Here is a 22,270-nt window from a genome sequence, read left to right on the forward strand (position 1 = left end):
TACATTACAATTTTAACTGCATTCCATATCTGAAATGTACAGTTTAAATGTACTGCCATATTGTGTCATTTGTTTCTACCACTGATGTTTCTTAAAAGCCACCAGACTGCAGTTAACACATTCACCAAAGGTGGGAAAGTTGTATTTCTAGCGAAGCAGGAGGTGTACACCAGTACACACGTGAAGCAGGTGATATGCACATATAGATTATGGACATTGTGCAATTCTTCCCTTACTTTTTTGATCATATGGGTTGGTTCTTTGCACATAAAGCTGCTACCATGATGGGACAACCTTCCTTTCTTAGAGAATTTGCTTGTTAATTGTGGTAGGTGTTTCCTCACCAGGAGTTAATGTTAAAACTGTAGGTGTTTCTTTAGGGTGTTTTGAATGGGAGAAGCTCTTTCGGCAAATTTAGGTTAATAGCACTGGTCCTGGGACATCCCACTGCTCAGGAAAATGGAAGCACATAACAATGCCATTAGCGGTGAGATGACCTTTTATTTGAGAGAAACTAACTTGATATGACTGAACTAAAACAGAGGAAGCTGCAGAAACATTCTTAACTCTAATAATAATAATAATAATAATAATAACAGTAATGGTAAATGACTCCTGGATGGTTAGGTCCAGTCAAAGGCTGTGGCGCTCATCTCGCTTTCAGACCGAGGGAGCCGGCGTTTGTCCACAGACAGCTTTCAAGGTCATGTGGCCAGCATCACTAAACCGCTTCTGGCACAACAGAACAGCGTGATTGAAACCAGAGCACATGGAAATGCCATTTACCTTCCCGTCACAGCAGTACCTATTCACCTACTTGCACTGGCGTGCTTTTGAACTGCTAGGTCGGCAGAAGCTGGGACATAGCAACCCCGCTGTAGTGATCCAAACCACCCACTTTCTGATCGGCAAGCCCAAGAGGCTCAGTGGTATGTATCGAAACAGCAAATGAAGGCATCCCAATAGTCAAAATAGCATCTTGGAGAAAGGACGGAGGCCTTGGAGCAGCAAAGGCATTTGGTTGAAACGATCATGGAGCAGCGAACCCAGCAGCAAATTAAGACAACAAAGCAGCTTAATGAGCATCTTAAGGCAAGTCTGAAGGAGGATCTCAGAACTGGCATGAATGTCTCCCAAGTGTAAGGTCTGGACTCTCAGTGCTGGGACCTGAAAAGCCTCCTTGTTCAACAGGTATTGGTTCAGAGCTGACCCAAAAACCCAGTTCTCTACTCCAGTCCCAACTAAAAGAACTGTGCATTAGGGATGGGGAATATTTTCTGCCAGGGGAACATTTTCCCTTCTGGGCAACCTTCCCACAGCCACATTGCACTGGTGGACAGGGTTAGAGGCAAAAGTGGGTACAGCAATTAATACAAAATTTATCTTAGTGCAGTAGGCTGGTTTCTATGCACACAGACACACCTCTCTACCCTCCATCCAGAGCAGCTGGGTGAAACCATTTTGGGGTCTAATGCAGGGGCACCAAGGGGTGTGGCCTGGGAAGAGTTCCAAGGACCAGGTACTGAAACCTGGAGGGCTGCAATTGGGACCAGGCCAGAGGCTCCCCAACCCTGCTGTACATTAAAACCGACATTGAAACTGGTATATTAGAAAACTAGTCTGCAGAGATCTCCAATGTAGTGAGGCACTGAAGCAGGGAGAGCACTTTTCACAAGTAAGCAACTCTGTCCTGGGAACCTATTGTAGAGCGGAGCAGAAGCTGTCACAATAACAGCACCGTCTGAAAAACAGCTCATCTACTGTTTCGTGATCTTGCCTTTTGCCAAGCACTAGCAAAATTCCCAGTCTCTTTGTTTGCTCTCACAAAAGAGATAACAGTGAAATACACCCCCTACCCCGCTTGATGTGCGTCACTTGGTTTGTTGGGGTGGTTAATTCAAGAAGCGATTTGCAAAGAATGAATGAATGGCTGAATGTAGGTTTGCATTTTGAGAATTGCAGGAAAACAGGTATGGAAAAGCAACTCCTCCTCATCCCTGCCTTGCTATTACCATTTCCATTCTGCTGCACAAAGGCTTCATTGTAGGGATAGCAAACTCCCCTTGTAGGCTGATGGGTGAGAGTGTGTGGGTTTTTCTTTTCTCCCTTTGAGGTATAACCTACCTCAGCTGCTAAGAGATCTCTTTTCTGACGAATTGCATTAAATTCATTCCTGGAAGAAAACAAAAAGAATCTTGTATAATCAAAGGTCTCAAAGCAACCTGAATCGGCAGGCTCCCAGGAGAGAGGTGTTTCTCTTTGATTTCTCTCATTTTATCAAAGACACCTTTCTTGAGTTAATTCTTCTTTTATTTCCCCCTTTTTAAAGTTCATGTTCAACATTCGTCCTCTCTTTTCCTTCTCTCGGATGACAAAATACAAGAGGAACGCCCCCCCCCCTTTTTATTTGCCTTTCAAAGTAAAACAAGAGCTGCACTAAATTCCGCAATCCAAACTGCTGAGTATGCATAGATTTAGGTCAGTGGTCCTACGGGCAGTTTTTAACAAAGAAATATGCTGCCAATTGAATAAGTCAGTGAAAGTTGAAGGGTGCTCCATAGGCCTTCCAGTCCAAACTGTTGCTTCATGCAGGAAGACTTCAGCAAAGCTAAAATGGTTATCTAGCCTCTGCTTGAGGATGCAGTGAGGTAGAGCACCCATCCAGTCAGCCAGGTAATTGATTCAGGTATCTATTGAAGATGCTCTCCCTTGAGCAAGGGGTGTTCCTCCCCACTTTGCTTTTTTATGAAACTGGTAATTGAAATGATGTAATACCAAGATCTGTCTGTTTTACGGAATATTGTAGGGGAGCAAATGATGACACACTCAAGTGCTTTTCAAGGTCAGGTTGTTGTTTTTTTTCCTTTTCCCCCACCTTCATTCTGAATAGTGCATTATAATTGCACCTCACTTGTTTATCTTCCCTGACTTGCAACTGAAATTGCCACCAAAGCAGTGTCAGTTCAATTGTTAAATATAATTTAAATATAATTTAGCTACTACTGTCTGGGTTATCACCTTTGGCAACAGCAACACAGAGAAATTAAAATTAATGGACTCTAAGGATAGTTTTAAGAACCAAAATAACTACCTCTGCTTTCAAGAGCATAAGCAGTTATCAGGTAAATTATTCTTACTAAGCGCTTCATCTTCTGGATGGCCTTCCTTATTTAAGAGCATCCCATTTAATTGGGGGGTAATGTGCCCTATATTGCTGCATGCAAATAATTTGACAAGAGATTAGGCGCTACATTTGGGGGCTATTGTGTTTAAATCTACAAAATAGTGTATCTTTCTACTCAAAGAGAATGCTAACTAAAGTGAAATAATTGATATATGTTGACTTTATACTTCCACCACACCCATGAAAGTAGCGTATTATAATTGGTAGTTCAGATAAACATTTTCAAATATTTCTTTTCCATTCCAAGCACCATGTAACACAATCAAAAGCACTTTTTCCCCACGCTTGCCTTACATTCAATTACTGTAGTTACAAAACAGGCATATTTCATTACCAACAAAATGCCTTTGGGTGACAATTTGCCTGCTAATGCTCTGAAAATCAGTAATGTCACCATAGGGGGAAAAAAGTTTAATACATACTTGCTTAATTATACTTTTTATTTCATATACTTTCGATGCATCAGAGTCATGCTATACACTCTGACTGAATGGACTATTATATCCTGCAAATGATGAATGCAGACTCACCTTGGAGCTCTTTTCAGAAGAGACAATTCACAGAGGGATCCTGTTAGATAAAAAAGGCAGAAAGACTTTCACTCTTCCCCCTTGTATCTGCTCTAGACTGAGCTCAGAAAATCATGATGAATCTGAGTTCAGTTTTAAAAACAAGGATGAGTTGTACTCTTTCAGAAATGATTAACAGGATTTTCAGTTAAGATGCATCCAGACAAAAGTAGAATATAGACTTTATATGAGTGGCAGAGCTTGCTATTTGAAAACACTGAAGCGTTTGGGAACTCAGAATTTGCGGCTTTCGACACATGAAGAAAACTGCATGCACAGCACAATCTAAACTGTGTTTACTGAGAGATAAGTCACAGCGTGAATTACATACAAGTAGGTATGCTTTGGATGACAGGCATATGAAATATAAAGCTTAAGTGGAAGTCCTGCAGTGATTCCTATGCAATCCTTCCAGGATAAGGTTCACTGTCATTAACTATGAGAGTCCTGACTTGGCAAAATGGACTCTTTAGCACCCTTTTAAGATAACACACAGAGCCATCTGTTTCAATCCATATCTATTGCATGACAAACTATTATTTATGCATTTTAAGTTTTGCCATAAAGCCGTAATGTCTTAAACAATTCCCCAAACTCTCTAGAACTTCTGTTATTAGCATGTGAGATAAAAAGCCAGCTAAGAAATACTTCATCAGTTAATTTTTTTTTTACCATTTCAACACTCTGAAGGAAAAGCAGAAGTCCAGAAGAAAACTGTAAGTTACTTGGAAGGGAAATAAATTTGTCATCCAATTCTATGCAAACTTTATTGGAAACAAACCCCGTCAAATACAGTTGGATTGGCTTGCAAGTTAACACACACAGAATTGCATTGTTAGCTGTTTTAAACCAAAATTCCTCAATTTAGACCACAACTTTTTAAACGCATCAAAGTTGCTATTGTTTTCAATATACCTGAGATAAAGAATACACCTTATTCAGTAACAGAAATAGGTTTTTATTATTTTGCAAGAAAGGGGGGGGGGAAGCAACCAACTGTATTTTATTTCTTAGAGCTTTTATCAATTATTTGTAGTAAAAAAACACACCAAGCAAACGAACAAAACTTACCTTCCAAGGAAAACAGCAGAAAATGAACCCAAAATATGTCCCACGGTATCATGAAATTGACTTTTCTCACAATGTTCATTTCAAGGTAACTTCTTAAGATGGAAAGTGTCCAGACTGGTGCCCTTAACTATGATGGCATCTTAAAAGTTAACGTCCTTTGCAGATCTTTTGTAAATTTGGTAAACTGAAATAAAAAGGGGGGAGGGGAAGCAAAACGGAGCTTTCTTGCCACACTCACTTTTTTAGAGCTTTGGAAACGCAGCATGCGCTCTGGCTGGGCTTCTCTCATTAGTAATGCATGGTAGCTCCTTACCTGAGTCAGTATTAGTTACACGAGACCTGACGCTCCTGCTCCTCTTTTGGACTGAATCAACCCTTTATAACGCTTGGGGACAGTGACACAGAAAGAATCTTTCTGTGCCACATTACTTTGAGAGATCATTTTGCATCTGTCTGCTTTGAAGCCTTCACTGACCAAGAGATCCCCCCCCCCCTCCATCTTACAACCACAACTTAAGAGTTCAAACATGCAGAAACGTTCGTCTTTGAAGCACATTTGTTTCAATAGCAATGATGTCAATTTGCAAGCATCCATTTGTAATGGGTTTAACCTGAATTTCTGAAACGTGACCGCAATCCTCGCTCTTACATCGTGCCTAGTCTACACAAATAAGCAACGCCATTCTGATGTGTGTAGGGCTCTCAAAGACGTCAGATATGGAACCATAGCAAGTGACAGAACAACCGTCTCTTGATCAGAATAGTTCAATAACTCTCATAAGAGATGCAAAGGAATGTGTTCCATTCAAGTGATGGGACTAGGGGAACACTAGTCCCTGAGGAGATTTCACCCCTCCCATTCCAAGAATCTGCTGATGTTCTCTGCTGATTCTCCAGATAGGAGAGGGCGGTTTCTGCTCACTACTTATTCCGCTCCAGCCTCACATCAAAGAGAGAGACTGTTAGAGAGAGAGTGTGTTATCTCTGTATAGATAAGGTTGCTGCTAAGAGCAGCTGCAGACACTCAGTGCAGTTCAGCTTCTCCATTTAGCTCTGTATATAGTTTGTATAATAGTTGTTGTAGATAGAATAAAAGTAGTTATTCTACAGAGCTGTTCTCCGAGTGGTTTACGCTCTGCTGTACTCTGCTGTGCAACGACTGTCTTCGGAAGTGAATCTGGTGCTCACAACTCTGAGTTGTGAGTCCACAGCACTTAGACCTGTTCCTGCAGAAGGTGGTCTCTGGAAGTGCTACCCCAGCTCGCCTGGCCCAGTCGGGGCTGAAGTGGATGAGTCCAGTCGGTGGCACTGGCTCAAGGGTGATGTTGACAGTCCCCGGTGTTGGAATCTTGTCAGAATGTCATGCAACAGGAGCATATCCAACCCCCACATCAACATGTTTGGATGTTAAGCTAAGGGAGGCCTGCTGGTAGGTCTGCCACCCTTCCTGGTTCAATGAAAACATAAAAGGATCTTGCTTGTGGTAGACCCCAGGCAGAGGCGCCATCTTCTCAAGAAGACTGAGGGGGCCTGAGATGATCTCCTGACATCACTCCTGTGATGTTGCGAGGAGGCAGGGGGCAGAGCCGAATGCCCTCTGAACATTGAGGGCGTCTGGCCCCCTCCAAAAAAACATTGTGGGGTCCAAAAGTGCATTGGCCCCTCCGAGCTGACGTGTCGGACCCCAGGTTGTACAACTTGCACCATCACAGTATGCTTTTTGACAACTGATCAAGACACATTTCTTTGCCCAAGCCTTTGATGGAGTTTTCTCTTCCCTCCTCACTGCTGTGCTTTTATTCTAATAATGATTGGTGTTGTGGTTTTACTTATTTTAATACACACTGTACTTGTTTTCATTGCGACATTTTTTGTAATTCAACCGGGGGCCATTTTGGTAAAACGCAAGCTTTGCAAGTATAAATAAACAAGCAAAATGATCTGACCAGGACAAGGTTATATCACCAGACTTCCTGTATTTAGCAAGTATTTCAGAAGAGAACATGGGGAAGTTCTTTACCTGAAGGGACGTGAAAACAGCAACCACAGCCTCAATAATGATTAGTATTTCCAGCTGTAATCCCACTCTGGCTCTTCTTGATTGCATCATGCAAATCCTTCCACGCGGTCAAGAAGTATGCTCGGTCATTAGAGGGAGCTAAATGTAACATGTTGACGCTAATATTATTTAAAAGCTTATAAGCTTATTGTTGCTGTGGATTTACACAAAGCCATTGTGGCCCTCTGCATTTTGGGTAGCAAGTAAGTGTTCAGTTGAGATAATGCCGTGGTTGTGTAATACTATGTAGCGCTTTTGCAGACAAGAAAGCCCAGTGAAAATACCAAAATACAGAGTATAACCACCACAACCTCTTCTGCTTCATGCCTCTCCCCTACGGGTTCATCAACATTAATGCTCACGGAGAACAAGGAATTAATTGCGTTCGCAGTCCTATTTACCAGGGCTGTGACACCCATCTGGAAAAATCCTGAAATGAATTGGATTCAACTGGGATACTTCCAGACTGGTGCAAGTCCACTCTGAGTGATCTGGACTTGTCAAAAGCAGGGGAGCAATCAGGTTACAAGGAAGAATGAGACTGATGCAGGAAGTTTCACCTTCATCATCTCTCCCCACCACTACCCCACTTGCTGCCTGCAAGGCCCGCACTTCAGAGCCCAAGTCAGGCTGGGGCCACAGCAATCCTGCTTGAAATGGGTCCCAAACCAAATAAGGAGTGCCTACTAGATACCATATGAACTTAGTAACAAGGCAACAGAACAAAAGGTATGCTGCAGTCCTATGTCCATTTACCCAAGAGAAAGCCCCATTAACTCCATAGGATTTGCTTCTAATTAGATGCACAAGATTGCATGGTTTCCTTGTCAAAACTGAGGAAACAACATCATCAGTGACAGCCACAAATGAATATATGCCTGCAACATGCAAGCTGGATTTACTAGTCATTTTGAACAATTGAAAAACATTTTCTCCTTCCATCTCTCACTTGTTACTGCTTGTTCTAGTAGCATACTGACTTATTGTTTTGGCCATCACCACCAATATTGGGAGGGTGCACCATCTCTGATTTATTTATATTACAATCAATACAAACCTCAATTTTTTAAAATTAGGTTACCAATAAGAGAACAAAATCTGGTTGTCAATAATGAACAGCTCCCAGCAAATCCTGTAACATTCTAAAATATTCTATTAATGGAAAGGAGCACATCTCTGTCTCTATTAGATATTGACAAACAGAACATCCTCTACAAAAGAGAGATTTGAAATTCATTTTTTGTCTCTGAGTAGCGTGCTCGAAATCTGTTGTTGGGAATCACAAGTACAGAAAGTAGTGTTGCACTCAGGTCCTGCTTTCATGCTTCCCATGGCCATCTGGTTGGCCACTGAGTATTGGCCTAGAAGTGCCTTTGGCCTGATCCAGTTGGCTTTTGTGAGAACCTATTAACAGAATGGTAGTGTGCATGGAAGGGGACACGGGTGGCACTGTGGGTAAAACCACAGAGCCTAGGGTTTGCTGATCAGAAGGTTGGTGGTTCAAATCCCCGTGACGGGGTGAGCTCCCGTTGCTTGATCCCTGCTCTTGCCAAACTTGCAGTTTGAAAGCACGTCAAAGTTCAAGTAGATAAATAGGTACCGCTGCGGTGGGAAGGTAAACAGCATTTCCGTGTGCTGCTCTAGTTCGCCAGAAGTGGCCTAGTCATGCTGGTCACATGACTCAGAAGCTGTATGCCGGCTCCCTCGGCCAATAAAGCGAGATGAGCACCGCAACCCCAGTCAGCCACAACTGGACCTAATGGTCAGGGGTCCCTTTACCTTTACCTAGTGTGCATGGAAGGAAATTAGAGCAAAGGAAGTCAATGTGGTGCCCTCCAAACAAAATGGGGAATATTTGAAGACCCTAGGCCAGTTCTCAACCACTTAAAATTTCTGGAAGTCTTAGGACAAGGATTACAAATCTTTTTTTCAGCACTGGCATTATCACAACCAGACCTTATTATGAAACTCACAGGCATATGCCAGACACTGAGGAAGAACCCTGATGAATTTCTAAGATAAATTTAGTAGGCACATTATGAAAATAATAGGCTCTAGAGCCTTACTAGCATGTTTATCTTGGCCTTGGTCAAAATGGTAATGATGCGTGGTTAGAAAATCTGCACTAGGCATTTCTATTTGATGCAGTGTACATGAGCTGTTGGGATAACATTTAGAAAATTATCACTACTTTATTGCCAAGAACAACCCAGCATTGTCTTAAGTAACTGCTTTATTCCTCAGAGATGTCCATTGTGATATACACACTAGTGCTCCCTGAAAAACTATAGGTGCACAACTGTATGGGAAAAAGCAAGTGTGCAGGCTTATCATGTGGGGCAACAGCAGCCATCTGTAATCAGAGCTCTGGGACTTAATTTGACAACTGCAGTCTTATACACACTTTTCTGAGAAGAAATCTCTTAATGTATTGACTTTCATCCATGCAATTGCACCTCAAGACAACTAGTAGCAGCAACAGTGATAATATAACTTCTGCATTTACCTTTTTGGTGCTTCTAAAATGCTCTACTTTGCTACTCAGACTCCTTACCAAATAATGTGCCAGGAAAGAGACATCCAGAAGCAATCACATCCACTGCTTCTTTTGTGATCCCTTTGTCTCTTGACCCATTAATATTCCCTGATCTCAGGAAGGACTATGCAAATTAAAAATGTGTTCTACACATTGGAGTTATATCCTGTAACTTCAACCAACTGATAAATTTTCTTCTTGAACACCCAAATATAGAGAATTGTGCAAAGTTTTCAGACAAACACAAGAATTCAGTTTTCTCCATCTTTATTTAAAAGACTGAACAAATGCATAGTTTTCTTTTAACGGTAAGACTTCTGGTAACGTGCACGAGCACCAGGTCCACCAAACTTCTTGGATTCACAACGACGAGGATCAGCAACCAAAAGGGTCCTATCGTACTGGATAAGGATATCCTTTATCTCCTTCTTGGAAGCTTCATCAACATCTTGGGAAAACAAAATAATACTTGCATTAGTCCTCAAAACATTCACTTATGTGCAATGCTGGATCTGGCTCAGAACAGTACAATTAAGTACCAATAATACTCTACAAACTGTCGCTCTACACAGCTGGTCTGAAGTTATGCGTTTGTGAGACAAGAAAAAAAGTTAAATGGAGAAACTTACATTTCTGGTAATAAGCCACCAGCGCTTTGGAAATAGACTGCCGAATTGCTGTAGAAGAAAGCAACAATTAGCACTAGATACAATCTGGTTAGCAAGGTGAAATGCAGATCAGAGCACATAACTATGGGGTGACTGGGGATATTTAGGTAGTACCTCTGAGCTAATATGACTATGCACACATATTGCATATACTTGTACACATCTACAGCAATACTATTCTGCACAATCCTGCTCTCTTTTGATCTGGGATCTCATGTATAAATTTGAGAGGGGAAAAAACCCGATACAAGAACTAGCTGGCAAATTTAATAGATGGGACTCTAGACCTATCAATATTCTTATAACATCTATAATTGTACGAAGGTGGATTTGAAATACTTATGAGCATTTTAGGAAGCGGCTAATATATGTAAACAAATGTCAGTTCTTTTTCAGCCCAAATGAACAAGTATTGCTTATAAGTCATACCGTATATTTGTGCTACGTGACCTCCACCCTTCACACGGACTCTGATGTCGACTCCTGCAAAGCGCTCCTTGCCCAAAAGGAGAACTGGTTCAAGCAGCTGGAGAAAGAAGTTATAAAATTTATAAAAAGTTATAAAAAGAACATTTAAGCACTCATGATCTCAGCACAATTTAATTAGCAGTGCAACTACAAGTTCTGATGTAGCAATTACAAAAAAATTAGTAAGCCTGCTCTATGTCCATCCAATACATGTTTATCAGGCTGAACCTACTGTATGTAGGAAAGGAGAGTAGATCACTAACAGCACAATCCTATGCATGTCAACTCAAAAGTCCCACTGTGCTTGGTGTGACTTACTTCCAGCTAAATATGCACAGGGTTGCATCCCATGGATAAAGTTAGAATGATTGTGCTTTTAATTACTTCAGTGTATGACTGCATCACCGCCTAGAATGCAAATTATTTTTTTTACTGTTCAATCTACCTGAAGCACCACTTCTCTCCATACATTGCTAGTCATTCTGTGAAATCTGCTAGAAAAAATCGCTAACCTGTCCCCTTTATGACATGTCTGGAAGCCACAAGAGATGAGGTATTTAGCACCTATACTGTAGTATCTGTGTATCTGACAAGTGTTTCCTGTGTTTAGTTTTAGACATCAGCTTAAAACATTTTTATTTACATCACCTTACCCTACCATGTGACCCAGTTATGTTGCTTTCATATTTGCCTATTTATGTTTTCACTGTTATGAGACCATTTTTTCATCTTGATTTAGTGGTATAAAATGTATGTATAAATACTTGTACCCTGTCCATCTGATTGGGTCGCCCCAGCAACTCTGACCAGATTTGATTATTTACCCAGATACCCACTTCAGTCCTACTTCTCCACTGCACTGCAAAAATACAGTACTGGTGGTCTAAACCAGAGTGGCCAACATGTGGCCATCCAGATGCTGTAAGGCTACTGTTCCCATAATCCCCAACCACGGGCCATGATGGCTGGGAAAGATGCGGAGTCCAACAACAACGAGAAAGCCTCATACTCCCCCCACCTCAGCTTAAAAAAGAGAGGCTTGTCTAGTATTCAATGGCACAGAAACACGCAACACTGCCCTATTTGCCTTCAAATTCTTGACACCCTCTTACCATAGTGATTTCCAAAGTATAACACTACCCCAAATGTTAAAGGGGCAGTCACACTGCAATGACTGTTAGGAAGCAGTGGTAGATGCCTTATTCACGCAGTCCACCCTCACAATAGGTAATTGCATAGCAAGACACTTTTATTTACTTTGGGGGGGGGGGTCAGTTAGTACTAGTACGCTAGGTGGTACCTCTATACAACAAGCATCTCATGATGCTAAAATGAAAGTAGCAACTTACTTTGTACTGCAGAGTTCTGGGCTCTATCATTTCCAGAGGCCTTCCATTCACCTTAATGAGGCCATTTCCTCTTTTGCAGTGAGCAACTGCAGTAGCAGTTTTCTAAAACAAGGTAGGGAAAAAACAAGAACAATTCTAACATACAGTGAGCAGCATTAATTGTATCTTTCCCATTCTAAAATATAATTATGAAGCAACCCCTATATACAGATCACTACTACTAAAACCACTTTCAGTAGCTGTTAGATCTGGCTCATACTTCAGTGTAGCTTCATTTCTCATTATGCAATGTAAATCCTTTTAAAAGAAAAAACGCTGCAGAGATCAACACCACAAAATTGCTGGGAACCACAACTGATGAGAGTGCACTGTTGCATTCATGCCCTGCTTCCAATAGACATTTGCACAAGCTATTACAGGAACAGGATGTTGGGGCTATATGGGCCCTCATCCCAATTCAAAACTCTTATTTTTTTATGTTCTTATGGACAACTCCGGACTTCATCACTGGTGGAGCAGTGGAGTGGCAAGACCCAGTATAAGAAAGCGAGGGTGTACTCCATGTGAACTTAATATATACCAAGGCTGGGGTAGGGCAGTTAACAATATAGAAAGGGGAAACGAATACTACTGACATAACATTAAGAATAATGCAAACAAATACGGAAAACTGAAGCAAACCAAAGCAGAAACAGCCCATTCAAATAGACAATAAAACAAAACTCGATTTTATTTTATTTTTAATTACGCTGTAAGCTTTTCAGAAGGCAAAGGGAGGGAAATGTATTTGCCTGGCGCCTAAGTAAAAAAAAAAGGGGGGGAGGCTTACAAAAGCCACGTGGAGAAAAGCCAAAAGCCATCACCCCGCCAAGTTATGAGAAAACAAGACAACTCGTCGGGAGGAGCAGGGGACGCTGAATCCAATTCGCCCTCCACTCAAGCAGCTGCAGTTACTTTATTTTTGGGCGGCGGGGAAAAAAGGGAGAGTGGATTATGTGAGGGAGCCGAGGCACGCTAGGGAAAGGAGACACGCGGCGCCTCCACCACAGCAGCCGAGACTCACGGGGCAGAATGAACCGAGAAGATACCCGCTCCCTCCCTCCCCCTGTACAGCCCAAGAGTCACCAAGGCCCAACCACCACCAACCCCCTCGGCCCCGCCAGCCTCACCTTCCTGCCGAAGACCTGCACGCTCTGGAGGGGTCCCTTAGCCGGCATGGCGCCTGAGGGAGGGGAGAAAAGCACAAAGAAACGGGCGAGTGAGAGACCAGCTCGCGAGACCCGCGTTAAATGCCGCGACCGGGAAAAGGCCGGAGCCCCACGGATCACCCACCTTGCCGTCAGCGAGAGCGGAAGAGAAAAGGAAGCGCACGGGGCTTCCCAGGCCTATCTCACAGGGGCAGGCTCGGTCGCGCGGGGCGTGACGTTGTTTCCGGCGACGCCGCGCGCTGCCCGGCAAAGCTTCCGCTTTGGCCTCCCGTCGCCGTTGCCGCAGTTGCCTGAGGGAAATGGCGGCGCGTGTGGCTGTCTTGTTCGCAGGGGTTCCTCCGCGAGGGTCATTCCTGTGTGGAGAGAGAGAGAGAAGGTGGGGTGGGGGGAGGCAGTCAGGTGCATTCATGCTGCATGACGTTTAATAGGCACATTTCCCCCCACGCGCTGCTGAGGCTGCGAACGTACCAACGCTTTAAAGCGAATTCGTTGCCCCCCCCCCCGGCCTTCTCCTTCCAAAGACATTGTTAAAGGTTGGTGGGCATTGGAACTCTTATGAAGAGTACTGTTCCCATCATTACTTGAGGGAAGGCTTCAGATATGCTTTATAAGGGTGTGTACAGACTTACTCAACCCCGTCATCCTGTATTAGAAAAGCGGTCGTCATGGATACCCAGAAGACTTGAATACTATATGCTTTGCCCAGGCGTTTTATGCCAAAGTAGCAATTAGCTTTTTTAAATAAAATCTCCTGATTACCCTATATCCTCCCTCCACAACGCAGATAGTGTGGGAATAATGGCAACCATTCCATTACCATTGCTTATATTTCAAAATGAATTCCCTTTATTGCAGTGAGATCTACTTCCAAGTAAATCAGCCATTCTTATTCCTGTTTACTCAGAAATAGGTTCCACAGTTTTGGTGGAGCTTAAACTCAGATAAGTAAGTGTAGGGCTGCCATATTTCAAAAAGTAAAATTCCTGACACCCTCAAAGTAGTTGAGTTCTTTTTGGGAACAAGCCCCAATTGCTGAGCTTTGGGGGGAAATCTCCCCCCAAAATAGTAATTTTAAGCTTTGGGTTCTGTTTCCCCTGCTTTTTTTATCATGTTTCCATACACCCAGGTTTTCCCTGACACTGCTGATTTGACAAAAAAAATCCCCTGATGCCTCCCAAAAACCAGGACATGTCAGGAATTTCCCTGACATATGGCAAGCCTAAGTAAATGCAATGTTAAGCACATAGAATAAGCAGAGGATAACACTGTTAGGAGCACACGCAAAATAATGCCCTTTCGCTCTGGATAAACTAATATTCTGTCACCTTTTAGTATCATGCTGTTCCCACTAACACCTCTTCAAAATTGGTATGACTAGACAAGGGAAGGAAAGTCCCTATAACTATGACTTGGGCTACAATCCTACACACTCTAGGAGCAAGCACCATTAAATTTCCTTCTGAGTAGACATGCAAAGAATTGTGCTGTGAATTTAAAAGGGCCACTGAATATCTTTAAGGTGCAAGGGTTGAACTAAACCTATAGTTGTATCAGGAAACTGAACCAAGTTGCACCCATCCCGGCAACCACTGACTGAACCAAAGTGCAGCTGTTGGTTCTATGCTATTTACCGTAGTTCTTGCATATTAATGTCATGCCACATAATGCAGCTTTGCAGTTGCATGGATGTAGGAATCTGATTCAGTTTGCAGTCCTATATCTGCTTGAGACTAAGTACCATTGAACCCCATGAGATTTGATTCTGAGTTCATACATACAGGATTGCACTATCTCTACTTTTTTCATGGAAAACCTGAAAAAAGTAATGCTGGAACACAGAGGTTTAAATCATGGACCTGTGCCTGGAAAAAGGGGGGCAAAAGTTAAGTGTGGACAAGCCCACTAGTGTTGATTGGTAATATTTTTCCAGCTTTATTTAATACATGCTTTATTTAATAATTCTGTTAGATTGTTTTCTACTTGTTCCGTGGTCCAGCAACACCTTTTTTTGTTGTTCTTTGCAATTGAGGGAATTGCACTGAATTCACTATAAGCAGTCAGGCATAATTGGAAGCTATAAAAACTTCCTATTTGCCCACAGTGCCATCATATTGACTTGTGGAAAATGGAAGCAGTTCCAGGCCAATCTAATGGATCCAATATGTATTTTGTTTCTGGTGCATAGTCCTTGCCACAGACTGAATCTATCAGTTGTAGTCCTGCTTCCCATATCCAGTCCAATTCACTTTCGAATAAAAAAGTTTTGTGGTATATATAACAATGGACATCTCTGAGGATTAAAGTCGTTAAATACAAATGTTATTAGAGTAAACAAATAATGCTGGGTTGAAAATACAGTGGTACCTCGGGTTACATACACTTCAGGTTACAGACTCCGTTAACCCAGAAATATTGCTTCAGGTTAAGAACTTTGGTTCAGGATGAGAACAGAAATCATGCAGCGACGGCGCAGCGTCAGCAGGAGGCCCCATTAGCTAAAGTGGTGCTTCAGGTTAAGAACAGTTTCAGGTTAAGAACGGACCTCCGGAACGAATTAAGTACTTAACCCGAGGTACCACTGTAATGGTTTCTAGATAGGGCATGTATTTCTCCAAATTTTGTGGGCCTTTCTTCAAATTAAGAAATATTTTTCAGTTCATCCAAGGTTTGCCTTCTCTCTTACTGTTGTTACTCCACAAGTGATAAGAATAGAAGTATAAAAAGTTACTAGAAATTTTATTTATTAGAACTGGAAGCCTCCTGTTTTATAATTTTCCTTCTTCCCATATGATCCATGTTGACTAATTGGTTTTGCCAATGGCCAGAATTGGCATGCCACCTAGTGGTTATTTTAAATATTTTCTTATCACTGATAAGCATAACACAGGATAGGAATAATACCACTATAACTGTACCTTATTTGCCAGCGAGCTTTGAAGTAGAGGGAGATTTGAACATTCAAACCCTTATCTTGCCCTCAAGTTTCTGTTGTGGGGCTAATGAAAGTAAAAGATAATTCCTGCATTCACATTTTTATTTTCTTTGATATTGATGGATAAATAACAAATGCCTGAGATTTCAGGAGACCTACTATAGCAAAGCTTATGTTCCTTAGAAGGTAGAGTACTTCCACATTTGTTTTGTTATTAAATTTACATTGGACAAATGGACTGCATTGGTCATGACATCCATAACTCACAGATGGCATTCTCTCTCAACTGCATTCAGCATACATAATTTCCATATTAAATTTGTTCAGCATGAACATTGTAACCATTGCTGTGAACATGCGTCATCTCGTTCTTTCTTGCATATTTTATAAATGACATTCATGAACTACTTGGTATTTCAGTGAGCTGTGGAAAGTGTGAGTTCACTCTTTCTTGCCAACATGGACATTATAACTTGAGTATGCTTGGCTTTCTCAGTATATGTTGAGTCAATGAATGCATTATTAGGCGCCTCATATTTGGAGATATGCATCTTCAGTGTCATGACTTGAAATTAATGAGCCCTTCCAAGACAAAATTGGCTCTGTTTTCTCAATTTCAGCACTAAACTGATATCATCTTGTTACATAGAGGAAAATAAGTGTATTGTATCCTTCAAACAAAAACAAAACAGAATTGTGTAGATTGTATTAGTTGTTGATTTTTCAGAAATGTTACTGCTGACTTGATTATTTTGTTCTCTTTGGTTCTTGTTTTCTCATTTTTGAATACATTTTTATTTAATTTTAAAACTATTTTACCTTGATTTTGTGCAGCTACCTCAGCTATTGCACCATGAGTTGGATCCAAAACCTTTGTTTCAGCACAGACTCCCACAAACAGAGGTAGGAGACAATTTTCACAAAGACCTTCTTCACATTGCAGTACTCCAAATATTTTAAATACAGAAAACAGTGGGCAAGGTGGCATTGGGAGGCTGCAGGCAAGGTGCAGGGTGGCAGCTGCCCTCCCCCAAATCAAGTAAAGAAATAAAAATGCTTAACTAACTGACCAATTGCGTCACAGATAACTTGGTTCTCCCCCCCATAAAACCTGCCCCCCCTAAAATAAATCCTGGCTATGCCCATGGCTGAGGGGGAGGAAACAAAGCAAAGCAAAACAAAACACCTCCTCTGTTTGTTGGTCTGCTGGATCAAAGTCTCTTACATTTGAAGAAAGGTTCCTCCCATGATCAGAAGCACAGCTTTTGGTCCAACCATTAGTCTCCCATTTTACAGTCTCCCTACATGTTAACTTACAATTTAGACTTTGTTCAGACACACTTTACCTTGTATTTTCAGCCATAGTCCTCTATTCTTGTAAGGTTCGAGTTTGATACTGAAGTTGGGGACACCACACAGAAGTGTACACCTATCTGCTTTTATAGAAAGAATGGCACATGGAAGCAGTGCTACACTGTGCATAGGAGGAACAAGGCTGATAGATGTAGAATGTAGTGAGGAACACAAGACTGAAGGCAGCTGGGCATTCCATGAGGTAACACACAAGTCAGCGAGACCAGCGACAGGACACGAGTGGGGTGAAGCAGCAGCAGGGCCTTTCTGATTGGGGTACTGCTGCCACTCGCTGGATGGGGCAAGGTGAGGTGGTTGCACAGTTCAGAGAGATTTGGGTTTTTGGCAGCAGCCCCATAGATACATGTTCATTTGAGGGGCTGCTACATCCAACCTGCACCTCCCCCAGCCTCACTGCGAGCCTGCCTCATGCTGGTGACTGCTTTATTACCACCATAAAGGCACCAACGCCACTCTACACACACCCTCACGTGCCACTGCTGAGCAGGACTAAACCAGCACTGTGATTAGATACACACATGACTGGGCTCTGTAACTTAAGCTTTAGAACGGATTGGTTGCCAGAATTAATAGTATAGTATTTCAATATACAGTAGAGCAAGTTTGTTGTGATATTTTCCTTCCCCAGTTTTATTATTGGTTTGAAAATGCATAGGATTGGGCTTACATGGTGGTTCAAGAGCCCAAAAGAAAACAGGTCCTCCAGGAAAGGACAGGACTCAGTCCTGTAATGACCAGTTTGCCCCTTTTCTTCCTGCAAGGCAGATACCAGCTCTTTTGCAGAGTTGTGACAAAAGACCAGTCAGAAACCTATCCCCATCCAACCCCTGATACAGGAAGGGGAGTGATGCCACAGGAAGGATCTGGCAGAACATCAAGTGAGGCAACTCAGGTCTTGCCATTCCCTGCCTGTTAACTAACACAGAGACTTTGCATTGCTATTGGGAATAGAAAGGCCAGCACTAAAAGCAGATTCCAAAACTGTAGCATTCCCATAATTACCACCACAGTGATTGGAGGGCACCTCCAAACTTTCACTATTTTGCAGGAGGAATTCAAGCGCATGCCACAATTTTAGGTTTGTGCAGTTAAAATAAATTAAACTGCACACACAAAAATCCACTTTAGAAAAGGGTCTGACTTTTTGCAGTTTAGAAAGTGACAGGGAAATGCATTGAAAAGTGCAGAATGAAGGAACGATTAAGGGAAAGATGTATGAACATCCCACAAGCCAATCGGGATGAATGCAGAGCAAATGCTCATTGTACAAACACTCAACAAAGCAATCAGAACATAAGTTCAATAAAGACTGGATACAATCTAATATTCATGTAAGCTTTAGGTAAGCGTATCAGGATGAATACGCCATAAACAGGTTGTCTAGAAGGCCCCCAATTCTTATTGGAGCTTCTCAGTCCAAAACCCAGCTGTCCGGCAGCAGTCATCTATAAGCCTTTAGTTGAAATCTTTCTCCTTGTAATTTTGACTTTTTCTGCCTTTGATTACATGGCATATGACAGAAGGGGAAGATCAAGCAGAGGCCCAAGAGGCCCAGTTGTTTTCCTTAGAAACGGAAGCATCTGATCACCCTAGGAAAGGATAAATGTTTTTCTCACACATTTAAATGCTCTCAGAGGAAAGCTTCAATGTGAAACAGCTAATAGCAGCCTTATTGTCAAAAATATTCCTCAGCCTTATTGTCAAAAATATTGCACAGGTTCAAACAGTCATTGAAGTGAACTGGTTTTGTGTAAAAAGGCTTGAGACTAAACTGTATTATCTGTTCAGTTTTTTAATTGACCAATTACCAAGGTCTGTGATTTGACTTTCTATATGTCACTGAACAGCTATAATGTTCTGGCTAAGAAATCTGGCATTAGAGAGCCTTGCCTGCTCATACAGAACTGGCCCTTTTATCATCATGCTAGGCTTTGGCGAGGCAGTAAAAAAATAGTGTGGTAGCAATAAAGGTAAAGGTAAAGGACACCTGACAGTTAAGTCCAGTCGCAGACGACTCTGGGGTTGCGGTGATCATTTTGCTTTACAGGCCAAGGGAGCTGGCGTTTGTCTGCAGACAGCTTTCCGGGTCGTGGCCAGCATGACTAAGCCACTTCTGGCTCAACGGAACACCGAAACTAGAGTAACGCACGGAAACGCCATTTACCTTCCCGCCAGAGTGGTACCTATTTATCTACTTGCACTTTTTTGGCGTGCTTTCGAACTGCTAGTTGGGCAGGAGCAGGAACCGAGCAACGGGAGCTCGCCCCGTCGCAGGGATTCGAACCACCGACCTTCTGATCAGCAAGCCCAAGAGGCTCAGTGGGTTTGACCACAGCGCCACCCCTGTCCCTTGTGGTAGCAATACAATATTTAAATGTCCAATTTAAAAAATAGAAGACTACTGGAATAACCTGATGAATTCTTAGATCCCAAAATATAATGGAGCTTTATTAATGTATAGCAGAGGTTTGTGTGGTGCTTCAGTGGCTCTTTTTAATGATTAAGACAGGTGAGGAAAACCAGGTATGACCTCAGCTTCTTTTGAAGGCCTTTGGGTCTCTCCCTAGGCCATCCTGCACTACACCCTCCTTGTGTTTGCCTGGCTGAAATGGCCTATAATAATGCCTGTTCCTATAAGTGCTTTATTGGAGGGTGGAGAGACACTTATATGCAAAAGTATGTGTGGAAACCTCTGCCCTTTTCATGGCTGGAATGTAGCCCATTGTGCAAATGTAAGAGTCCATCCCTCCATCCTCTGGCCCTGCCCATCACCGGCCACTGGCCCCTGGAATTTTCCCTATGAGGAAATGCGGCCCTCAGACTGATAATGATTCCCCACCCTTGTGTTAAAATAAATATACTGTAGGAACCACGCCCGAAAATCACATGAGAAATTCATATGAGGATGTTGCACCTTTTTTTCACATGGGGATGTTATACCAGCACAAATTAGTTTTTCAGAAGATTTGCATGGATCATGGCAACAGTAGTCCATCTTTGGGTGTGTCATCCTCTTGCCTGCTTCTTCAGAAACCAGTTCGGCAGTGCCAAGATGCCTCTTTGTTGACATGCTGCTCATTTCCAGCTGCCGTGACCCATGACAAGAAAAGGGCTAAATGAGTTGCTCCTTTTGAGATGGGGTGTGTTTGACAACACACCTCTCTCCCTATTGCTCATACTTATCAGAGCTTTGTTGCTCAAATCTGCTAGTTGCCTCTGTGCCTAGTTAAGCAACTTTATCATGTGTCATGAACCAACACACAGTGAGCAAACCGTTTTATAAAAATTACCTTGAGATACTGTGAAACGTTTTTATAGCTGCATGCATGGCAGAAAATGGGTTATAAGCAAAGAAAACCGTAACCATAATTCAGCATACTAGATGTATAAGAAAAACATGCACTGCAATTTTAACAACCAGAAATTCTTGGATGACAGGTTATGTAGATCCATTCCAGCCTGGCTTCAGGCCTGGCCACGGGGCTGAGCCTGCCTTGGTTGCCCTGATGGATTACTTTTACAGAGGGTGGGACAGGGGAGTGCAAACTTGCTCCTGCTTCTTGATCTCTCATCAGCTTTTGGCCATGGTATCATCCTGAACCAGGAATAGGAATTGGGACCACTGTTTAACAGTGGTTCCAATCCTAGCTTTGGGACCAAATCCAGAGAGCAGCACTATAAGAGTGCTTCTCAGCCCTTTGGTGGCCACATTATGGGATGCTGCAGGGCACTTTCTTGTCTTCAGTGCTAGACTGAAGAACTTTCTGACAGTAAGAGCTGTTCGACAGTGAAACAGACTCCCTTGGGAGGTTGTGGACTCTCCCTCCTTCATTGGTAGTTTTTAAGCAGAGGTTGGGTGGCCATCTGTTATGGATATTTTAGTTAAGATTCCTACATTACAGGGAGTTGGACTAGATGGTCCCTTCCAACTCTGTGATTCTATAATTCTGTAATATCTATATGAAGCCACTGGGAGTGGTCATTAGGAGTTTGGTGGCAAGGCATTATCGGTACACAGCTCTATTTCTTCATAACATCTGAATCAAGAGAGGCCATGTTGTCTCTGGGCCAGTGCTTGGATGCAGTGATGAGATGGATGAGGAAAAAGAAGCTGAGCTTGAATCCTAGCAAGGCAGAGGTACTGTGAGTGAGTAGTATCTGAGAAATTGGTCAAGTTCCTTCTCTGGATGGGGGTTGTGCTGCTGCTGAAGGAACAGGCTTGCAGTCTGAGGGTGCTTCTGGACCCAGTTATGTCACTGGAGGCTCAGCTAGCCTCAGGGGCTAGAAGTGCCTTTTACCATTCCCACCACCCTTCTGAGTAATACCGCTCCCCACCCTCTCACTATATATAAGGGTCTGATGACTTCTGTTTCAGTGTATCTGAAGAAGTGTGCATGCACACGAAAGCTCATACCAATAACTAACTTAGTTGGTCTCTAAGGTACTGCTGGAAGGAATTTTTTTTATTTTTTACTTTGTTTCAACCACGGCAGACCAACACAGCTACCTACCTGTAACTTTTACCAACTGCAATTGATACTGATAATTGATTTTAAAAATTGTTTTTAAATAGTTGTTTTATTAATAATTCTCTTGCTTTATTTTCTTTATAAAGTGCTTTGAGGTCTCACGCACCCATCCATCAAGTGCTTCATAACTTTTATGAAACAAACAAATAAGAAAAACATACAGGTGCTTTCTGTGAGTTGTCAGACTTAAGCGCATTGAACACTTTGAGAATGCAGAAAACTTGATAAACAAGCCATGCAACTGCAATAGGGTGAATGTATTTATGGGCTATTCTTTATGCCCAAAGAACCATACCATTTTCATGACTCAGAAATCTAACATA

The 22,270-nt window shown here is 42.3% G+C and overlaps 2 protein-coding genes and 1 long non-coding RNA gene across 3 annotated transcripts in view; 1 reads left to right on the top strand and 2 right to left on the bottom strand.

Annotated features, from left to right (window-relative positions):
- The window catches only part of OTOGL (otogelin like), a gene marked incomplete at its 5' end in the record, with an annotated part of 83,841 nt that extends 78,938 nt beyond the window's left edge, over positions 1-4,903 (bottom strand). Inside the window, 3 exons of the mRNA XM_083699672.1 lie at positions 2,013-2,173; positions 3,715-3,754; positions 4,825-4,903. Coding sequence (XP_083555798.1) covers positions 2,013-2,173; positions 3,715-3,754; positions 4,825-4,903 — 280 coding nt within the window. The remainder of the gene's footprint in view (positions 1-2,012; positions 2,174-3,714; positions 3,755-4,824) is intronic.
- A 4,766-nt stretch (positions 4,904-9,669) lies between these two features.
- On the bottom strand, positions 9,670-13,361 carry RPS16 (ribosomal protein S16). Its single transcript, XM_083699549.1, has 6 exons — positions 13,237-13,361; positions 13,074-13,126; positions 11,905-12,006; positions 10,517-10,613; positions 10,049-10,096; positions 9,670-9,867 (listed from the first exon to the last, which is right to left on the bottom strand). The coding sequence occupies exons 2-6, from the start codon at positions 13,119-13,121 to the stop codon at positions 9,722-9,724; spliced, it is 441 nt and encodes a 146-aa protein (XP_083555675.1). The 5' UTR covers positions 13,122-13,126; positions 13,237-13,361; the 3' UTR covers positions 9,670-9,721.
- A 35-nt stretch (positions 13,362-13,396) lies between these two features.
- The window catches only part of LOC310825673, a 29,278-nt gene continuing 20,404 nt past the window's right edge, over positions 13,397-22,270 (top strand). The window contains exons 1-2 of the long non-coding RNA XR_014555424.1: positions 13,397-13,488; positions 16,879-16,947. This is a non-coding gene — a long non-coding RNA (uncharacterized lncRNA). The remainder of the gene's footprint in view (positions 13,489-16,878; positions 16,948-22,270) is intronic.

This window comes from Podarcis gaigeae (assembly GCF_964106915.1).
Source record: "Podarcis gaigeae genome assembly, chromosome: 10".
Lineage (NCBI taxonomy): Eukaryota > Metazoa > Chordata > Lepidosauria > Squamata > Lacertidae > Podarcis > Podarcis gaigeae.

What these genes read in the sequence shown, in the direction of transcription:
- RPS16 (XM_083699549.1), bottom strand. Translation starts at nt 13,121, where the DNA reads ATGCCGGCTAAGGGACCCCTCCAGAGCGTGCAGGTCTTCGGCAGGAAG. An exon ending in TGCAGGTCTTCGGCAGGAAG is followed by an intron (nt 12,007 to 13,073) that starts GTGAGGCTGGCG and finishes ACCTTGTTTTAG; the next exon opens with AAAACTGCTACTGCAGTTGC. An exon ending in CCAGAACTCTGCAGTACAAA is followed by an intron (nt 10,614 to 11,904) that starts GTAAGTTGCTAC and finishes TTCTTTCTCCAG; the next exon opens with CTGCTTGAACCAGTTCTCCT.